Source organism: Bubalus kerabau, chromosome 1 (assembly GCF_029407905.1).
Source record: "Bubalus kerabau isolate K-KA32 ecotype Philippines breed swamp buffalo chromosome 1, PCC_UOA_SB_1v2, whole genome shotgun sequence".
Taxonomy (NCBI): Eukaryota; Metazoa; Chordata; class Mammalia; order Artiodactyla; family Bovidae; genus Bubalus; species Bubalus kerabau.
Window position 1 is genome coordinate 259,815,648 of NC_073624.1, and position 15,489 is coordinate 259,831,136.

A 15,489-nucleotide genomic window follows, 5' to 3' on the forward strand; every position below is an offset into this window, starting at 1 on the left:
TGTCCTCATCTGATTTTCAAAGTTTTAATTGTATCCGTTCAGTAAACTTTCATAAATACCGGTGACTGAGCCTCCACCCTGCTGGGAGATGAAGTTGATGAAGAAGCATTTGTCCAAGGACTTATAGTGAATTGTGTGTGTACGTGTGTGAGTGTGTGTATGTGTCAGTATGTATGTGTTAGTATAATGTGATAATTGCTATGTTAGATTGACAAAGTGTGAAGTGGTGTAGGAACACAGCAGAGATGCACTTAACTTGGGAATTCAAGGAAAAATTCCCAAAAAGAGTTGTTGCTTGAGCTGGGTCTTGAGGAGTGATGAAAGGTGGATAAAGATGAAGAAGACTTTGGTTACAGAGCTGACAGCTGCAGTGGAGCGTAAAAGCTGTGAACCTCAAGGGACTGGTGAGAAGACACGTACTTTATTGGCTGTTACAGTGTTAACAGGCTGTGGAAAGAATTGGAGTAGAAAGAAATCATGTTCAACGTCATAAAGATTGCTTTGTTCTGTGTATGAACAGATCAAACCCTGCTATGTGAAGGCAGAGATCGAAGTACTTAAGCCAGTGATTCTAATTAATGTATCTTATAGGGTAATCCTTTCATTCATTATTGTTTTATGAAATGAATCTACCTCAACATTTTGAAATTTGATAAAGCTATATTTTAAATTTCTAATTAAACTATTGAAGTGATATGCCTATTATAAAAATATCATGTATGTTTTTCAATAAAGTAGTTCTTCTGTAATTAAACATTGCCCAGAGACAAGTCATAGTAAACTTACTTAGGCATCTCTTTCTCTCATTTATTTATGACCTTCAATGAGGAAATTCCTCCTGGAATTTGAACCTTACTACAAGCTGTTTCTTAGTTTAAAAATACAGATTTAACAGTAAGTTAAGTACTTTTTTGTTATTTTGACTCCTCCATTTTTAGGTGATACGGTTGTATATCCATATGCAATAGCTACAGTGATAATTGAAGCTAATGATGACCCAAATGGTATTTTTGCTTTGGAGCCCATAGACAAAGCAGTCGAAGAAGGAAAGACTAGTTCATTTTGGTAAGCATGTTTACATAAGGCAAATTGAAAGTTGAATAAAGTAAAATAAAATCTTTACATATGCAAAAAATTGAAACATAGTTAATCTTTCAAAATTTAAAAATATGCCTATGAATGGAATAATTTCAGAGTTGGTTGTCTGATTAAATCGTTAACTTCTTTATGCTGTTAACACTTGTTAAAAAAACTCTTGACACTTTAAATGGTTAGAGAAATTATTCTTTTTACCCTCCTTAACCCCAACTTTTGTTCCTCATCAGAACACAGAGACTTGAATTATCCAAGGTCTTCTGGAATTCTTCTCTCAAATGATATGTACCTACCCTTGCCCTGGGCTTTGCTTTTGAATTCAATTCTCATCTGAATATTTTTGATTGAATTTATCTTAGAATTTATCAATCTAAGATAGAATTTATCTAAGAATTTATTCTAGAAATAATTTTATCTATCTATTACAATTTATTAGTTTGGATCTATTAGTTATGATATTTAAGCATTCTTCTCTTTGTTATTTAAGGTTCTACTTCATTTGTCTTTTTCCATGAGATTCTTCATGGTTGCTCAGTAAGAACTGGCTGGCTGGTTTATATTAAAGATGATAAACAGACAAAGTGTATTTCTGAGATAATACAGAAAGTTCTCATTAGAGTTGGATTTGCCACTTCCACATTTTTCATAAGAAATAATTTTCTTTACTTTGTTTTATAGGATTTTGAGGCACCGGGGACACTTTGGCAATGTTTCTGTGGCTTGGCAGCTCTTTCAGAATGATTCTGCTTTGCAACCTGCACAAGAGTTCTATGAAACTTCAGGGACTGTTAACTTTTTGGATGGAGAAGGAGCCAAACCAATAATTCTCCATGCTTTTCCAGACAAAATTCCTGAATTCAATGAGTTTTATATTTTAAAGCTTGTAAACATTTCAGGTGCAGTGTTTTCCCATCTATTTTATTTTACCACTAAAGTTTAATATTTTATGCTGAAATAACTAGAGCTAGGTAGAAAATGCACCTAATGAAGTTTTATGGATGGAAACTTATTTCCATTCTCAAACTTGTAAATAAAATTTTTTCCCCACACTAAATAGAATATCTCAAACAAAACAGTAACAGATGATAGGAAGTAGAGATTCATAGTAGCTTAAAAAGCTTGGCCTTTGTACCTTAATTTAAATAATAATGTCCCCATCAATTTTGGTTTTAAGCTTGAGAATTAAGTCTTTCTATTTAATATCCTCTTTTCAGCTGGTTGTTAATGAAATTATAGTGAATACCCTTGAACATGTGGTGAAAGCTCTTTGGTGACACTATGTTCATTGATCAACAAGTAAAGTACTTAATGAGAAGTTTGGTAAACAAATTCCTTTTGCCTTCACTTTATACTGGAAAGTATTTTCAGTTCTGAGTTTTCATTCTGATTTCATTACAGGTGGGTCCCCAGGTCCTGGGGGCCAGCTGGCAGCAACCAACCTCCAGGTGACAGTAATGATTCCATTCAATGATGATCCCTTTGGAGTTTTCATCTTGGATCCAGAGTGCCTAGAGAGAGAAGTGGCAGAAGATGTCCTTTCGGAAGACGCTATGTCTTATATCACCAACTTTACCGTTCTGAGACAGCAGGGTGCCTTTGGTGATGTACGAGTAGGCTGGGAAATATTGTCTAGTGAGTTCACTGCTGGTTTGCCTCCAGTGATAGATTTTTTGCTGGCTGGAATTTTTCCCAGCACCGTGCATTCGCAGCCACACATGAGGCGTCACCATAGTGGAACAGATGCATTGTACTTTAGTGGACTAGAGGGTGCATTTGGAACTGTTAATCCAAAATACCATCCCTCGAGGAACAACTCAATTGCCAACTTTACATTTTCAGCTTGGGTAATGCCCAATCCCAATACGAATGGATTTGTTATAGCAAAGGATGATGGTAATGGAGGCATCTACTATGGGGTAAAAATTCACACAAATGAATCCCACGTGACACTTTCCCTCCATTACAAAACTCTGGGTTCCAATGCTACATATGTTGCCAAGACCACTGTCATGAAATATTTGGAAGAAAATGTTTGGCTGCATCTTCTAATTGTCCTGGATGATGGTATAATTGAATTCTACCTTGATGGAAATGCAATGCCCAGAGGAATCAAGAGTCTGAAAGGAGAGGCCATTACTGATGGTGAGTGTCATCTCCACAATTAGGACCCTGAATTTTGAGTTTTGAAAAATTTTGACTTCTTAAAAGCCTCGCAGGTATTTCTGGGAAGAGGGGAGGAGAGGGTGAGATGTATGGAGAGAGTAACATGGAAACTTATGTTACCGTATATGAAATAGATAGCCAATGGGAATTTGCTGTATGTCTCAGGAAACTCAAACAGGGGCTATGTATCAACCTAGAGGGGTAGGGTAGGGAGGGAGAAGGGAGGGAGGTTCAAAAGGGAGGGAATATATGTATACCTGTGGCTGATTCATGTTGGTGTTTGACAGAAAACAACAAAATTCTGTAAAGCGATTTTCCTTCAATCAAAAAAAAAAAAAAAAAAAAAGGCCTAGTTAGTATTTAAAAATCTGCTTGGTGTTTGGTTTATAATTTCTTTAAATAAAACTATGTGTCTACCAAGACCATAAGTTTTGTGCTGGGTACTGTAGAAATGAATTGGGCAGAGACTCTGCCTTTGAAGGTAGCTAAAATAGGCTCTGGGAGAAAGGTATGCAAACAGATCACTCTAACACATGGTAAGAAGAAAGAAAAAAAATTACCAAGTAGAAAGAAACATTTATTCCTCCTGTGGTCGTAAGAGAGTTGGGCATGATATTCCAGATAGAGAAAAAAACAAAGGTATGGAAATGTGAAATAGAATATTGAATCTGGGGAAACTGCTACCAGCTCAGTATTTCTGGAAGTAGAGTATGGTGGAGATAAGATTAAAGAGGAGTCAAAAGAAACTTATATTAAGCAATCTAGCAATTACAGAGGTTTCAAGTAACAGGATTTAAAGTGGTGAATTCTATGGTGTGCTTTATAGAGAGGATCTTTGTTGTCTTTAAGCTGGACCACAGTATGCTGTTTCCTTGAGAAACACACTTGTGTGCATGTTTCTTCCCAAATATCACTTATCTCTATTATAATCACAATTCCCTCCCAGCCCCTCTATCCTGTGAGTTGGTTCTGTTTTTTTTTCCCAATGGGAAAATAGAACAGAGCTTGTATGATATCTTAACAGATTATCTTTCCTTCTGAAACCTCCTGCATTAGCTATCTGGTTGTATTTTTTCTTTCCTAGTAGAAAAGAAGATGGGCAAAAGAAAACATATACACACTGCTGATTTCAACCTCAAGAACTATGCTTACAGTGCTCTGTGGCATTAAATTATTATTGTTTGATTGTGAATATAGACATATGTTTGTTAACATTGATTTTTTTGGGTGATCGCATGGTGGTAGAATGAGAATGGGAAAGACTGGGGAAAGTAAGACCTGGTGTTTCTTTTCTCTGTGTTGCTTGCTGCAAGGAACTTACATTGTTTATGTAATTTGTAACATAAAGTGGAGAAAGTGTATATATATATATATATATTTAGGTTATGAATGAAATGCAGGGTATTATATGTTTATTATAAAATATATAAAAGTACACATAATTGTACAGATACATAAATTTTTTTAAATTTTTAAATGAATCAGTTTCAGCACTCCATATAACCAGTCCCCACATCAAGATATTTTTTTCCAGAAACCCTCTCTTTTTCTCTTTGCTAGTCATTGACTCACCACCATGCCCAGCTACTATTGCCATTTCTAAGAACCTAACATTAGTTTTTAATGTTTTTAAAATTTATGTAAATAGGATTGAGCAGTGTGTACACTTGAGTGTCTGAGGTATGTTCAATGGTGTGTGAAGTTCATCTATATTTTTGTCTGTCGTAGACATTTCACAGTTTCAGTCAGTCCAGAACCGCTGGAGAAGGCATGGAGGCAATCCCAAATCACTGCCAAACTCTCATCTTCCATAAATATTTTAGTTGAGTTACTAGAGGGAATAAGTAAAGAAATAAGAATTGTTGAATTCTTGAAAGGGTTTATTATTGCTACGTAGTAATGTAGTTAAGCTGCATGTTGTTATTATCATGAAAAAGTCCCTGAGACTCATATAATTGTTGTTCCTAGAGAGGGATATTTCTTTTTCTGCATTTATTGCATTGATTGTTTGGATAAAAAGTTATATTTGGTCCATAAGAATTTCTTTTGCTGAATTCTCACAACTTTAACTCAAGGTAACTTTTTAACAGACCAAGAGTTGAAGTTCACAAAGAACAGTAATACTAAAGTTTTAAAATTGTGACTGAGTTGAATCATTCCATTCTTAGATGTGCAAGGAAATTTTTAAATTTCCTGGAAGAAATGTCTGTCTTAATATATGCACATACATTTGTATATACACATACATACACATGTACAACATACCCTTTGGTACAAAATGTCTTAAATCCCAGTGATTCCTAATTCATTTTTCATTATAATATTGACAGAAAATAGCCTTTATTTGTGTTCTAGTTATGCAAAAGCTTTGCTTAGCTAATAAGACCTTTTAATAAAATCATTTCACTTTCTGAATCACACTTGTCATTTAGGATAGTACAGTTGTGGTTATTGTAGCATTTAAACCCATTTCTAATTTCAGGTCCAGGAACGTTGAGAATTGGGGCAGGAGTGAATGGCAACGACAGATTTACAGGCCTGATGCAGGATGTGAGGTCCTATGAGCGGAAACTGACCCTTGAAGAAATTTATGAACTTCACGCCATGCCAGCCAAGAGTGATTTGCATCCTGTTTCTGGATATCTGGAATTCAGACAGGGAGAAACTAACAAATCATTCATTATTTCTGCAAGAGATGACAATGAAGAGGAAGGAGAAGAATTATTCATTCTTAAGCTAGTTTCTGTATATGGAGGAGCTCGCCTTTCCGAAGAGAATACTACAGCAAGATTGGTAATACAAAAAAGCGACAATGCCAATGGCTTGTTTGGTTTCACAGGAGCCTGTATACCGGAGGTAGGTAGTGAGCTTGGTGAATTTCAGAGTGAAAAAGCTCATCACGTGGATTTGTTTGGGAGTGGACTCTCTTTCCTTTGGTAAGATGGCTTGAGTGTTGACGCTAGACCCAGAAGTATGCTACAGACAGTGGTGAAAATGTAAATTATAAGGTCTTTGCTCTTGTAAGTTCACAGTTTGAATCAGAAGCTTAATGAGGAGAGAGAAGTAATAATAAGGTAGCAAATGCAGCTTTAGCAATTATCTTTAGAGTTAATGCCTTTCACAGAAAGCATAATTGTACTCCACATGGAATTTACTTTCTGGTTACAAGGTAAGTAAATGAAATAATATATATTGAAAGCGTCAGTGAATAATTGAAATTTTATTAAAATGTATTTTTGTGTGTGTTCTTTCCCCCCACATGCGAAATATTCTTAAGTGGTTACAACGTTCTTCCATGCTGGGTGTAAATGCCTTGCTTCTCACCGTCTTGGCCAGCTTAATTCATTAGGCAGTTTTACCATCCTTATCAGCCCTTTCCAAGCATTCACAGATGCGTAATCATCTTGGTTTCCTGCTCAGTAACGTGAGATCGCGTGAAACTGCTTCACAGGTGTTGTGTGTGACCGCAGCAGCTCAGTGTCTGTGAAAGGCCAGCGAGCAAGAGAGGCGCTCCCTTTGCAAGTTGATTCTTGTAGGTTTCCAGGGGTACATACGTAAATTGAAGCAATTAACAAAAATGTGAAGGGTAGAACTTGGAAAAATATCTAGGTCACAGGCCTCATTTGTAGCTCAGATTGGGGTTCCTGGCTCCCTGGAGTGTTTTATTGCCCCTCCTACTCTTTGGCAACAGTCGTTAAGAGATCTTCAATACGTGCTCTTTTTTACACCAGCAATAGAATATCCTAGACAGGGAGGACAAATGTCCTCCTCTGATTTAAAAGAGAAATGTATTTATCTTTAATGATAGTACTTTGAGATGCTTAGTCATCAAAGAACTTTACATGTTAAGTTTTTTGTTCAGCTTTCTGACAATTCCTAATGTACTGCAACAAATATTACTCTCTCCATTTAGTGGAGTTAGACATGGCTGGTTAGAGACCTTAGAAAATAACTAACCCTAGTTGAATTAAATGAGATAGGATCAAATAACAGATTCAAAGCCTGGCAGTTACTAGCATTTTAATAAATATTAATTTTTCTCCTCCTTTTTTTGCTCCTAAGAGGCAATGGGAAGACCTGGAATTTGAACTTATGTCTTGTGAATTCTAACCTGCTGTCTTTCCCCCTTGTATCTTCAATATCATCTTTATTTTTAAAAAGACAAAGGGGCTTCTGTCAGGTTGTGAGGACCATTCTGGCACCATGTAAGATCAGTTTACCTTTGTATCTCTTCAGGACCTGGCACCTGCCTCTGACTTCTCGTGTTAATTCTCCTCTTCAGTCAACATGTTTCGGTCAGACTTGCCTTCTTTTAGTTCCAGTCTCAGGGTCTCAGCACTTTCTAGCCTTTCTGTCTGGAACATTCTAATTCCAGATCCGCAGAATTAATCATTCGACTCGCAGCTCCAAAGACATCTCAGCGAAGACTTTTTGATTTAAAGTAATCCTCCCACTTCTCCCAGCTGGTCAGTCTCCATCCCTTCACCTAATTTTACTTGTTTCATATGCAGTCCATGGGGTCGCTAAGGGTCGGACACGACTGAGCGACTTCACTTTCACTTTCCACTTTCATGCATTGGAGAAGGAAATGGCAACCCACTCCAGTGTTCTTGCCTGGAGAATCCCAGGGACGGGGGAGCCTGGTGGGCTGCCGTGTATGGGGTCGCACAGAGTCGGACACGACTGAAGCAACTTAGCAGCAGCAGCAGCAGCAGCAGTCAAGCTTTGATCGCAGAATAGAACTTCCTTACATGAGCCACAGCATCTGTAGTTGTAAAATCTCTGGAAAGAAAAAGAAAACATGACTGATTATTCTGTAAGTCCACATGAGAGAAAAATAGCATATATATTTGTATTGGGAAAAATTTTAGATGGTTAATACAGGAAAAGTGTTGTGTCTTAAATAGCAGATACTGCAATTTGATCGTCAGGAAGACTACAGAATTTTCATGCCTGAAAATGTTAAGAGGTATAAAACTCTTACTTTTATCTTGGAGGGATTTGAAGACAGGGTGATGTGAAATATTTTGGTTGTGATGACTGTCATCAGTATTTATTGGTTGCTTACAGAAATTGTTCTCAGAGTGTAGTCCAAGTCCAAGGACCGTTATGGGTTCCTGACTTCTTTTAGGAGTTCCACAAAGATCAAATCTAATTTTATAAAAAACTACAATGTCTTTTTCATTTTATTGACAATTGACATTTGCACTGAAAAAGCAGTGGTTGCCAAAACTGCTAGTTGCTAGTGCCTTTGTATGAATCAAGGCAGCAGAACCGGCCTGTACTAGTTGTCATTTCTGTTTATTACCACACACCTGTAGTTGAAGAGGTGAAAATCTCACTTGAGTATATTTGATGAAGGAGTACAAAACATTCATTTGATAAAATTTCAACCCTTAAATACTCACCTTTTTAACATTGTGTATCATAGGTGGTGCTAATGGTAAAGAACCTGCCAGTCAATGCTGGAGACATAAGAGATGCAGATTTGATCCCTGAGTTGGGAAGATCCCCTGGAGGAGGGCACAGCAACCCACTCCAGAATTCTTGCCTGGAGAATCCTGTGGACAGAGGAGCCTCTTGAGCTACTGTCTATAGGGTCGCAAAGAGTCGGGCATGACTAAAGTGACTTAGCACATGCACGAATCACAAAATGAGAAGCACAGATAAAGCGCTTCTCTGCGTTAACAAAACATGGTAATTGTGGAAGGTGTGCAGATAGAGTCGTGAGGTGAACTAGCTGCCCTTTTTGTGGAACACCATTTTTCCTTGAAAAAATGACCAGCAAAGTTTGGTTATTCAGATTTGGGCACCTGGCAGACATTTATGGAGACAAATGAAGTGAGCCAGTGACTACCAGGAAAACAACTGATAGTATTTATTACCAGTGGTAAAAACTTGAGCTTTCAAACAAAAATTAAGAGTTGTTGAAACATCTTACAAACTAAAGTGAGCTTGACTGTTTTCCAATACTTAAAGACTTTTTGGTTAAGATTGAAAGTGATATTAGCTTATTTTGATAGTGATTAGCTTTTATTGCGAAGAAAGCAATGGCACCCCACTCCAGTACTCTTGCCTGGAAAATCCCATGGATGGAGGAACCTGCTAGGCTGCAGTCCATGGGGTCGCTAAGAGTCGGACACGACTGAGTGACTTCACTTTCACTTTCCACTTTCATGCATTGGAGAAGGAAATGGCAACCCACTCCAGTGTTCTTGCCTGGAGAATCCCAGGGACAGGGGAGCCTGGTGGGCTGCGGTCTATGGGGTCGCACAGAGTCGGACACGACTGAAGCAACAGCAGCAGCAGCAGCTTTTATTGATAGTGATTTGCTTATTTTGTGTAGTGAAATGCATCAACATTTGGAAGATCTGTGTAACTAGGTGAACCAATATTTTCCAGATAGTCAATGTGTATTGCTACAAATATAATAACAGAGTTTAAATTTTATGGTTACTTGCTTCATTTTCAAATGTAAAAACCATTTTCATTTCTGTAGATTCTTCTCCATTGTGTTGTTGCAGTGACATTGAAAAGTTTACTTTTTCCTATCCCTTCAAAAATGCTGAAGTCAATAGAGATCCTTAAAGACTTCTGTCTGAGTTATGTTACGCTTTTACATTTTTCATAGATTCACATGACATAAAGTAATATTAAGGTTAGAGTGAAAACATAATCAGATCTGAAACAGGTAATGAAAGTATGTAGAATATGACATAGTCTGCTAGTTGGCATCTTGAAAGAGATGACATTACTTTATGATATGTTTCCTCCTAACCAGGTACAGTGTGTTCTGGCAAATAGCAGATACTTAATAAATTTAATTGAAAGAATGAACAAACTTGTACATAGTTTAGTGCCCTGGTGGGGTATGCCAAGTAGTTCTTTTTATTCCAAGAGAGCCCTATACTGAACAGGTGACTGATTTTTGTTTGACTGTTGCCTAGTAACCATGTTCTCATGTTCCCTTCCTGTATTTTGCTATTCTTTGTACTTTTCAATGTTATTTTCTCTCCACCTTATTTTCCCACTATTTTTAATGTCCTGAAAGCTTATATGCCCCATAATGATAAAGTTTCCCTTCCTAATGATTCATAGAAATTGCAGGTCTTATTGGTTTACTTTTACAGCCAATATTTGGATTATGTTTTATATTTTTGGTTTGTTTGTCTTTAAGCATTTATTTTTTTAAAGACTCATTTATTGATTTATTTTTGGCTGCACTGGGTTGTCGTGGCTTTGCTCTGGCTTTCTCCAGTTGTAGAGCAGGGGCTACTCTTTGTTGCAGAGCACAGAATCTAGGCACATGTGAGGGCTTAGCTGCCCCGTGGCATGTAGGATCCTCCCCGATCAGGGATCAGACCTGTGTCCCCTGCATTGGCAGGCAGATTCTTAACTGCTAGACCACCAAGGAAGGCCCTGGATTATGTTTTATATATTTAAACTTGTGGCTTAAGAATAAAGTTAGAGATATTTTGAGAGGATCTTTGTAAAAAGAGAATATTATTTGACTTGGATTGTGTTCGCTTTTGCATGCCTGCCATCTGTTATGTGAATAGATTCCTTTAGATAAAGGTGATGCTGATATAATCTGATATCACACATCATCACCCAAGCATGAAACAAACTAAAAAATTAATTGAATGTGTAATTGTTTAGCTTTACTCTTCTGTTTCAGTAGGGAAATCCAATTCATGGCTTACAGTGTATTATTTTTTTTAGAAAATGTATTTCTAAAACTCTTCTCACTGTTAACCTTTATAATTACTTTTCTGATGATCTGAAGATATGACAAATTCCTGACTCAGTAGAGAACACAGGAGTGGCTGCTATTGCTTCTTGTGAAAAACCGAGTGATGGTGGTTCTGATGTTTATTACTTGATGTTATGCCCTTTCATATACTATCCTGAACATTTGCTTGTTTTATGATTCTAAAGTCAATTAGATGAATATTTTAATAGTAGAGAAAAATCTTTTAATTACTTATTCTCTATGTCTTAATCCCCTTCTGGTATTACTGATTGCATCATCTCGTCTGCTACTTCCCAAAGTGCTGTGCATAGATGGTCTTGGATGGAAATATCTAATGCATTTTCCTCGACACCCTTCCTGAATCAAGACCCCATTTCTGAGTCAGAATCTCTGGCATGGGATGGGAGGGGAGGTAAAAAGCTAAATTTAAAAAATCTTTTAATACAAAAAATATAATATGGCACCCCAGTTACCTCTCACCTAGTTTTAACATGTATCAGCCTTTTGTCAGTCTTGTTTTTTTCTTTGCTGGCTGAATTAATTTTAAAAGCAAATGTCAGGCATTATGTCATTTCTCTGTAAATTTATAAGTTTGTAAGGTAGATTTTTTACCAAACATCCTATGTGATTTTTTTTTATGGGTGCTTGGCACTTGAAACTTCTTCCTTAATTAAAACTTTAAAATTTGCTTTATTGTATAAATTATTAAGTTATTAAATTTTCTATGAAATTTTGATATATAGCATACATATGCACACATTGTATTGAATATGGATAGTCTTTTTTGCCTTTCTTTTTAAAACTGAAAATAATAGGTGATAGATTTTAATGAAACAGACAACTTTTCCCCATGTGATTCTTGCAGACGAAAAGCTTAGTGCTATATTCTGCCTGGCTATTTATCATTGATTTGGTAAAAAGCTATAAGGAAACATCATACTCCCTAGTGTATCTTTGGATCTGTTTAATCTATGTCTTGGACTTCACTGGTGGCTCAAATGGTAAAGGATCTGTCTGCAATGTGAGAGACCTGGGTTTGATCCCTGGGTTGGGAAGATCCCCTGGAGGAGGGAATGGCAACCCACTCCATTATTCTTGTCTGGAGAATCCCCATGGACAGAGGAGCCTGCCGGGGTACAATCCATGGGGTTGCAATGTAAGAAGAAGAAATGTAAGGGTTTTTTTTTTTCTTAGCATTTAACTGTATTATTGGGGACCATGTAAAGCATTTGTTTAACTTCCACCAAAACCCATGAGACTTTGTGATCTTCATTCTAAGAAGAGATCACTGAGACTGAGGACGCTTGGTAAATGACAGAGTGAAACAGTCAACCAGGACTGAGTGACCGCAAAGTCGTGCTCTTTCCAGCACACACGTGTTTGTGTACCGTTTGGCTCTGATGAACATGCTGATGTTACTGTCTAAATTAGGTACTGTGTTAAACACCTGTGTCTGTCCGTCGTTTCTTCCCTCCAGCCTCTGAGGCTTGGAGAGCCCCACGTTCAGAATAGTTAGTTCTCACATAACATGATTGATGGGTTCCTAAAAATCACCACACTATGGCAAATCACATAATGAAAAACACAGAACTTAGGGGAAAGATGGGTTAGGAGAACACGACCCCCCAAATTGGTCAGTAGTAGAGAAATTGAAATGTAGGGACCTAGTAAAGAATAAGTTTACATAATTTTTTAAGTCTTAAATATGCTTATCAAGTATGGCATGTATACCTTAAAAAAATGTTAGTTTGTTTGTAAAAGTGGGGAAAGTGCAGTTAAGTGATGGAAGGAGGGTTATTTGAAGTCAGAGGGAAAGGTGTCACATTAGATGCAGATAAGTGGCTGCTAACACACATGCTGAGCGGAGGTAGCAGGTAGGTGTGCGTGCCCATGTAGCTTGTCTCAGGTGGTGCAGTTTTCTGTGTTTGCCATGTTTCTAATGGATGAAGTTTTACATAAATAAATGTGGACTCCATGTTATGTTTAGAATGCTTTCTGATATGTCACTTGTATTGGGACACTTGTTTCAAAACCAGGGTTACTTCAGAGCTGACTGTACTTGGTCCTTTTCTATCTAGGTTTACTTCTCTATTGTCTCATCCAGTCTTTACATACCATTTATGTCATGACATTAAAATATACCATTTGTATATGGCCTTGAAATACCAGTTTTTAAACTGAACTGTAGTTGATTGATAATACTGTGTTAGTTTCAGATGTATGGCAAAGAGATTCAGTTACAATGAATCAGATTCTTTTCCACTATGGGTTGTTACAAGATATTGAATATAGTTTCCTGTTCAGTTCAGTTGTTCAGTCGTGTCCAGCTCTTTGTGACCTTAAGAACCACAGCATGCCAGGCCTCCCTGTCCATCACCAACTCCCAGAGTTTACCCAAACTCATGTCCATTGAGTCGGTGATATGATCCTATCATCTCATCCTCTGTTGTCCCCTTCTCCTCCTGCCTTCAATCTTTCCCAGCATCAGGGTCTTTTCCAGTGACTCAGCTCTTCGCATCAGCTGGCCAAAGTATTGGCGTTTCAGCTTCAACATCAATCCTTCCAGTGAACACCCAGGACTGATCTCCTTTACGATGAACTGGTTGGATTGCCTTGCAGTCCAAGGGACTCTCAAGAGTCTTCTCCAACACCACAGTTCAAAAGCATCAATTCTTTGGTGCTCAGCTTTCTTTATAGTCCAACTCTCACATCCCCATGTGACTACTGGAAAAACCATAGCCTTGACTAGACGGACCTTTGTTGACAAAGTAATGTCTCTCTGCTTTTTAATATGCTGTCTAGGTTGGTCATAACTTTCCTTCCAAGGAGTAAGCGTCTTTTAATGTCATGGCTGCAATCACCATCTGCAGTGATTTTGGAGCCCCAAAAAACAAAGTCAGCCACTGTTTCCACTGTTTCCCCATCTATTTGTCATGAAGTGATGAGATCAGATGCCATGATCTTCGTTTTCTGAATGTTGAGCTTTAAGCCAACTTTTTCACTCTCCTCTTTCACTTTCATCAAGAGGCTTTTTAGTTCCTCTTCACTTTCTGCCATAAGGGTGGTGTCATCTGCATATCTGAGGTTATTGATATTTCTCCTGGCAATCTTGATTCCAGCTTGTGCTTCTTCCAGCCAAGTGTTTCTCATGATGTACTCTGCATATAAGTTAAATAAGCAGGGTGACAATATACAGCCTTGACGTACTCCTTTTCCTATTTGGAACCAGTCTGTTGTTCCATGTCCAGTTCTAACTGTTGCTTCCTGACTTGCATACAGGTTTCTCAAGAGGCAGGTCAGGTGGTCTGGTATTCCCATCTTTTGAAGAATTTTCCACAGTTTATTGTGATCCACACAGTCAAAGGCTTTGGCATAGTCAAAGCAGAAATAGATGTTTTTCTGGAACTCTCTTGCTTTTTTGATGATCCAGCAGATATTGGCAATTTGGTCTCTGGTTCCTTTGCCTTTTCTAAAACCAGCTTGAGCATCTGGAAGTTCACAGTTCACATACAGTGAAGCCTGGCTTGGAGAATTTTGAGCATTACTTTACTAGCGTGTGAAATGAGTGCAATTGTGTGGTAGTTTGAGCATCCTTTGGCATTGACTTTCTTTGGGATTGGAATGAAAACTGACCTTTTCCAGTCCTGTGGCCACTGCTGAGTTTTCCAAATTTGCTGGCGTATTGAGGTGCAGCACTTTCACAGCATCATCTTTCAGGATTTGAAATAGCTCAAGTGGAATCCCATCACCTCCACTAGCTTTGTTCATAGTGATGCTTCCTAAGGCCCACTTGACTTCACATTCCAGGATGTCTGGCTCTAGGTCAGTGATCACAGCATCGTGATCATCTGGGTCGTGAAGATCTTTTTCGTACAGTTCTTCTGTGTATTCTTGCCACCTCTTCTTAATATCTTCTGCTTCTGTTAGGTCCATACCCTTTCTGTCCTTTATTGAGCCCATCTTTGCATGAAGTAGTTTCCTGCACTATACTGTAAATCCTTGTTGTTTATTTTATATATGGTGTATATATCTGTTTTCCCATACTCCTAATTTATTCTTACGCCCTTTCCCCTTGGGTAACCATAAGCGTTCTGTGTCTGTGAGTCTATTTCTGGCTTGTTTTTCTTCCCAGCTCCACACAGCTTGTGGAATCTTAGTTCCTTGACCAGGGATTGAATCTGGGTCTATGGCAGTAAAAGCCTGATTCTTAACCACTGGACCACCAGGGAGTTTCCTGTTTCTATTTTATAAATAAGTTTATTTGTTTTATTTTTTAGATTCCACATATGAGTGATAACATACAATATTTATCTTTCTCTGACTTGCTTCACTTAGTATGATAATCTCTAGGTCTATCCATGTTGCAAATGGCAGTATTTCATTCTTTTTTATGGCTAATATTCCATTGTCTGTGTATGTACAACATCACCTGAAGCAGTGGGCCTAGTGTAACAATGGAATGTCCTGTTGAAAACTCA

General features: G+C 37.8%; 1 protein-coding gene across 1 annotated transcript in view; it reads left to right on the top strand.

The window, feature by feature from the left end:
• The window catches only part of ADGRV1 (adhesion G protein-coupled receptor V1), a 538,620-nt gene that overhangs the window by 63,526 nt on the left and 459,605 nt on the right, over positions 1–15,489 (top strand). Inside the window, exons 18-21 of the mRNA XM_055564426.1 lie at positions 939–1,065; positions 1,774–1,991; positions 2,494–3,237; positions 5,741–6,114. Of these exons, the coding sequence (XP_055420401.1) occupies positions 939–1,065; positions 1,774–1,991; positions 2,494–3,237; positions 5,741–6,114 (1,463 nt within the window). The remainder of the gene's footprint in view (positions 1–938; positions 1,066–1,773; positions 1,992–2,493; positions 3,238–5,740; positions 6,115–15,489) is intronic.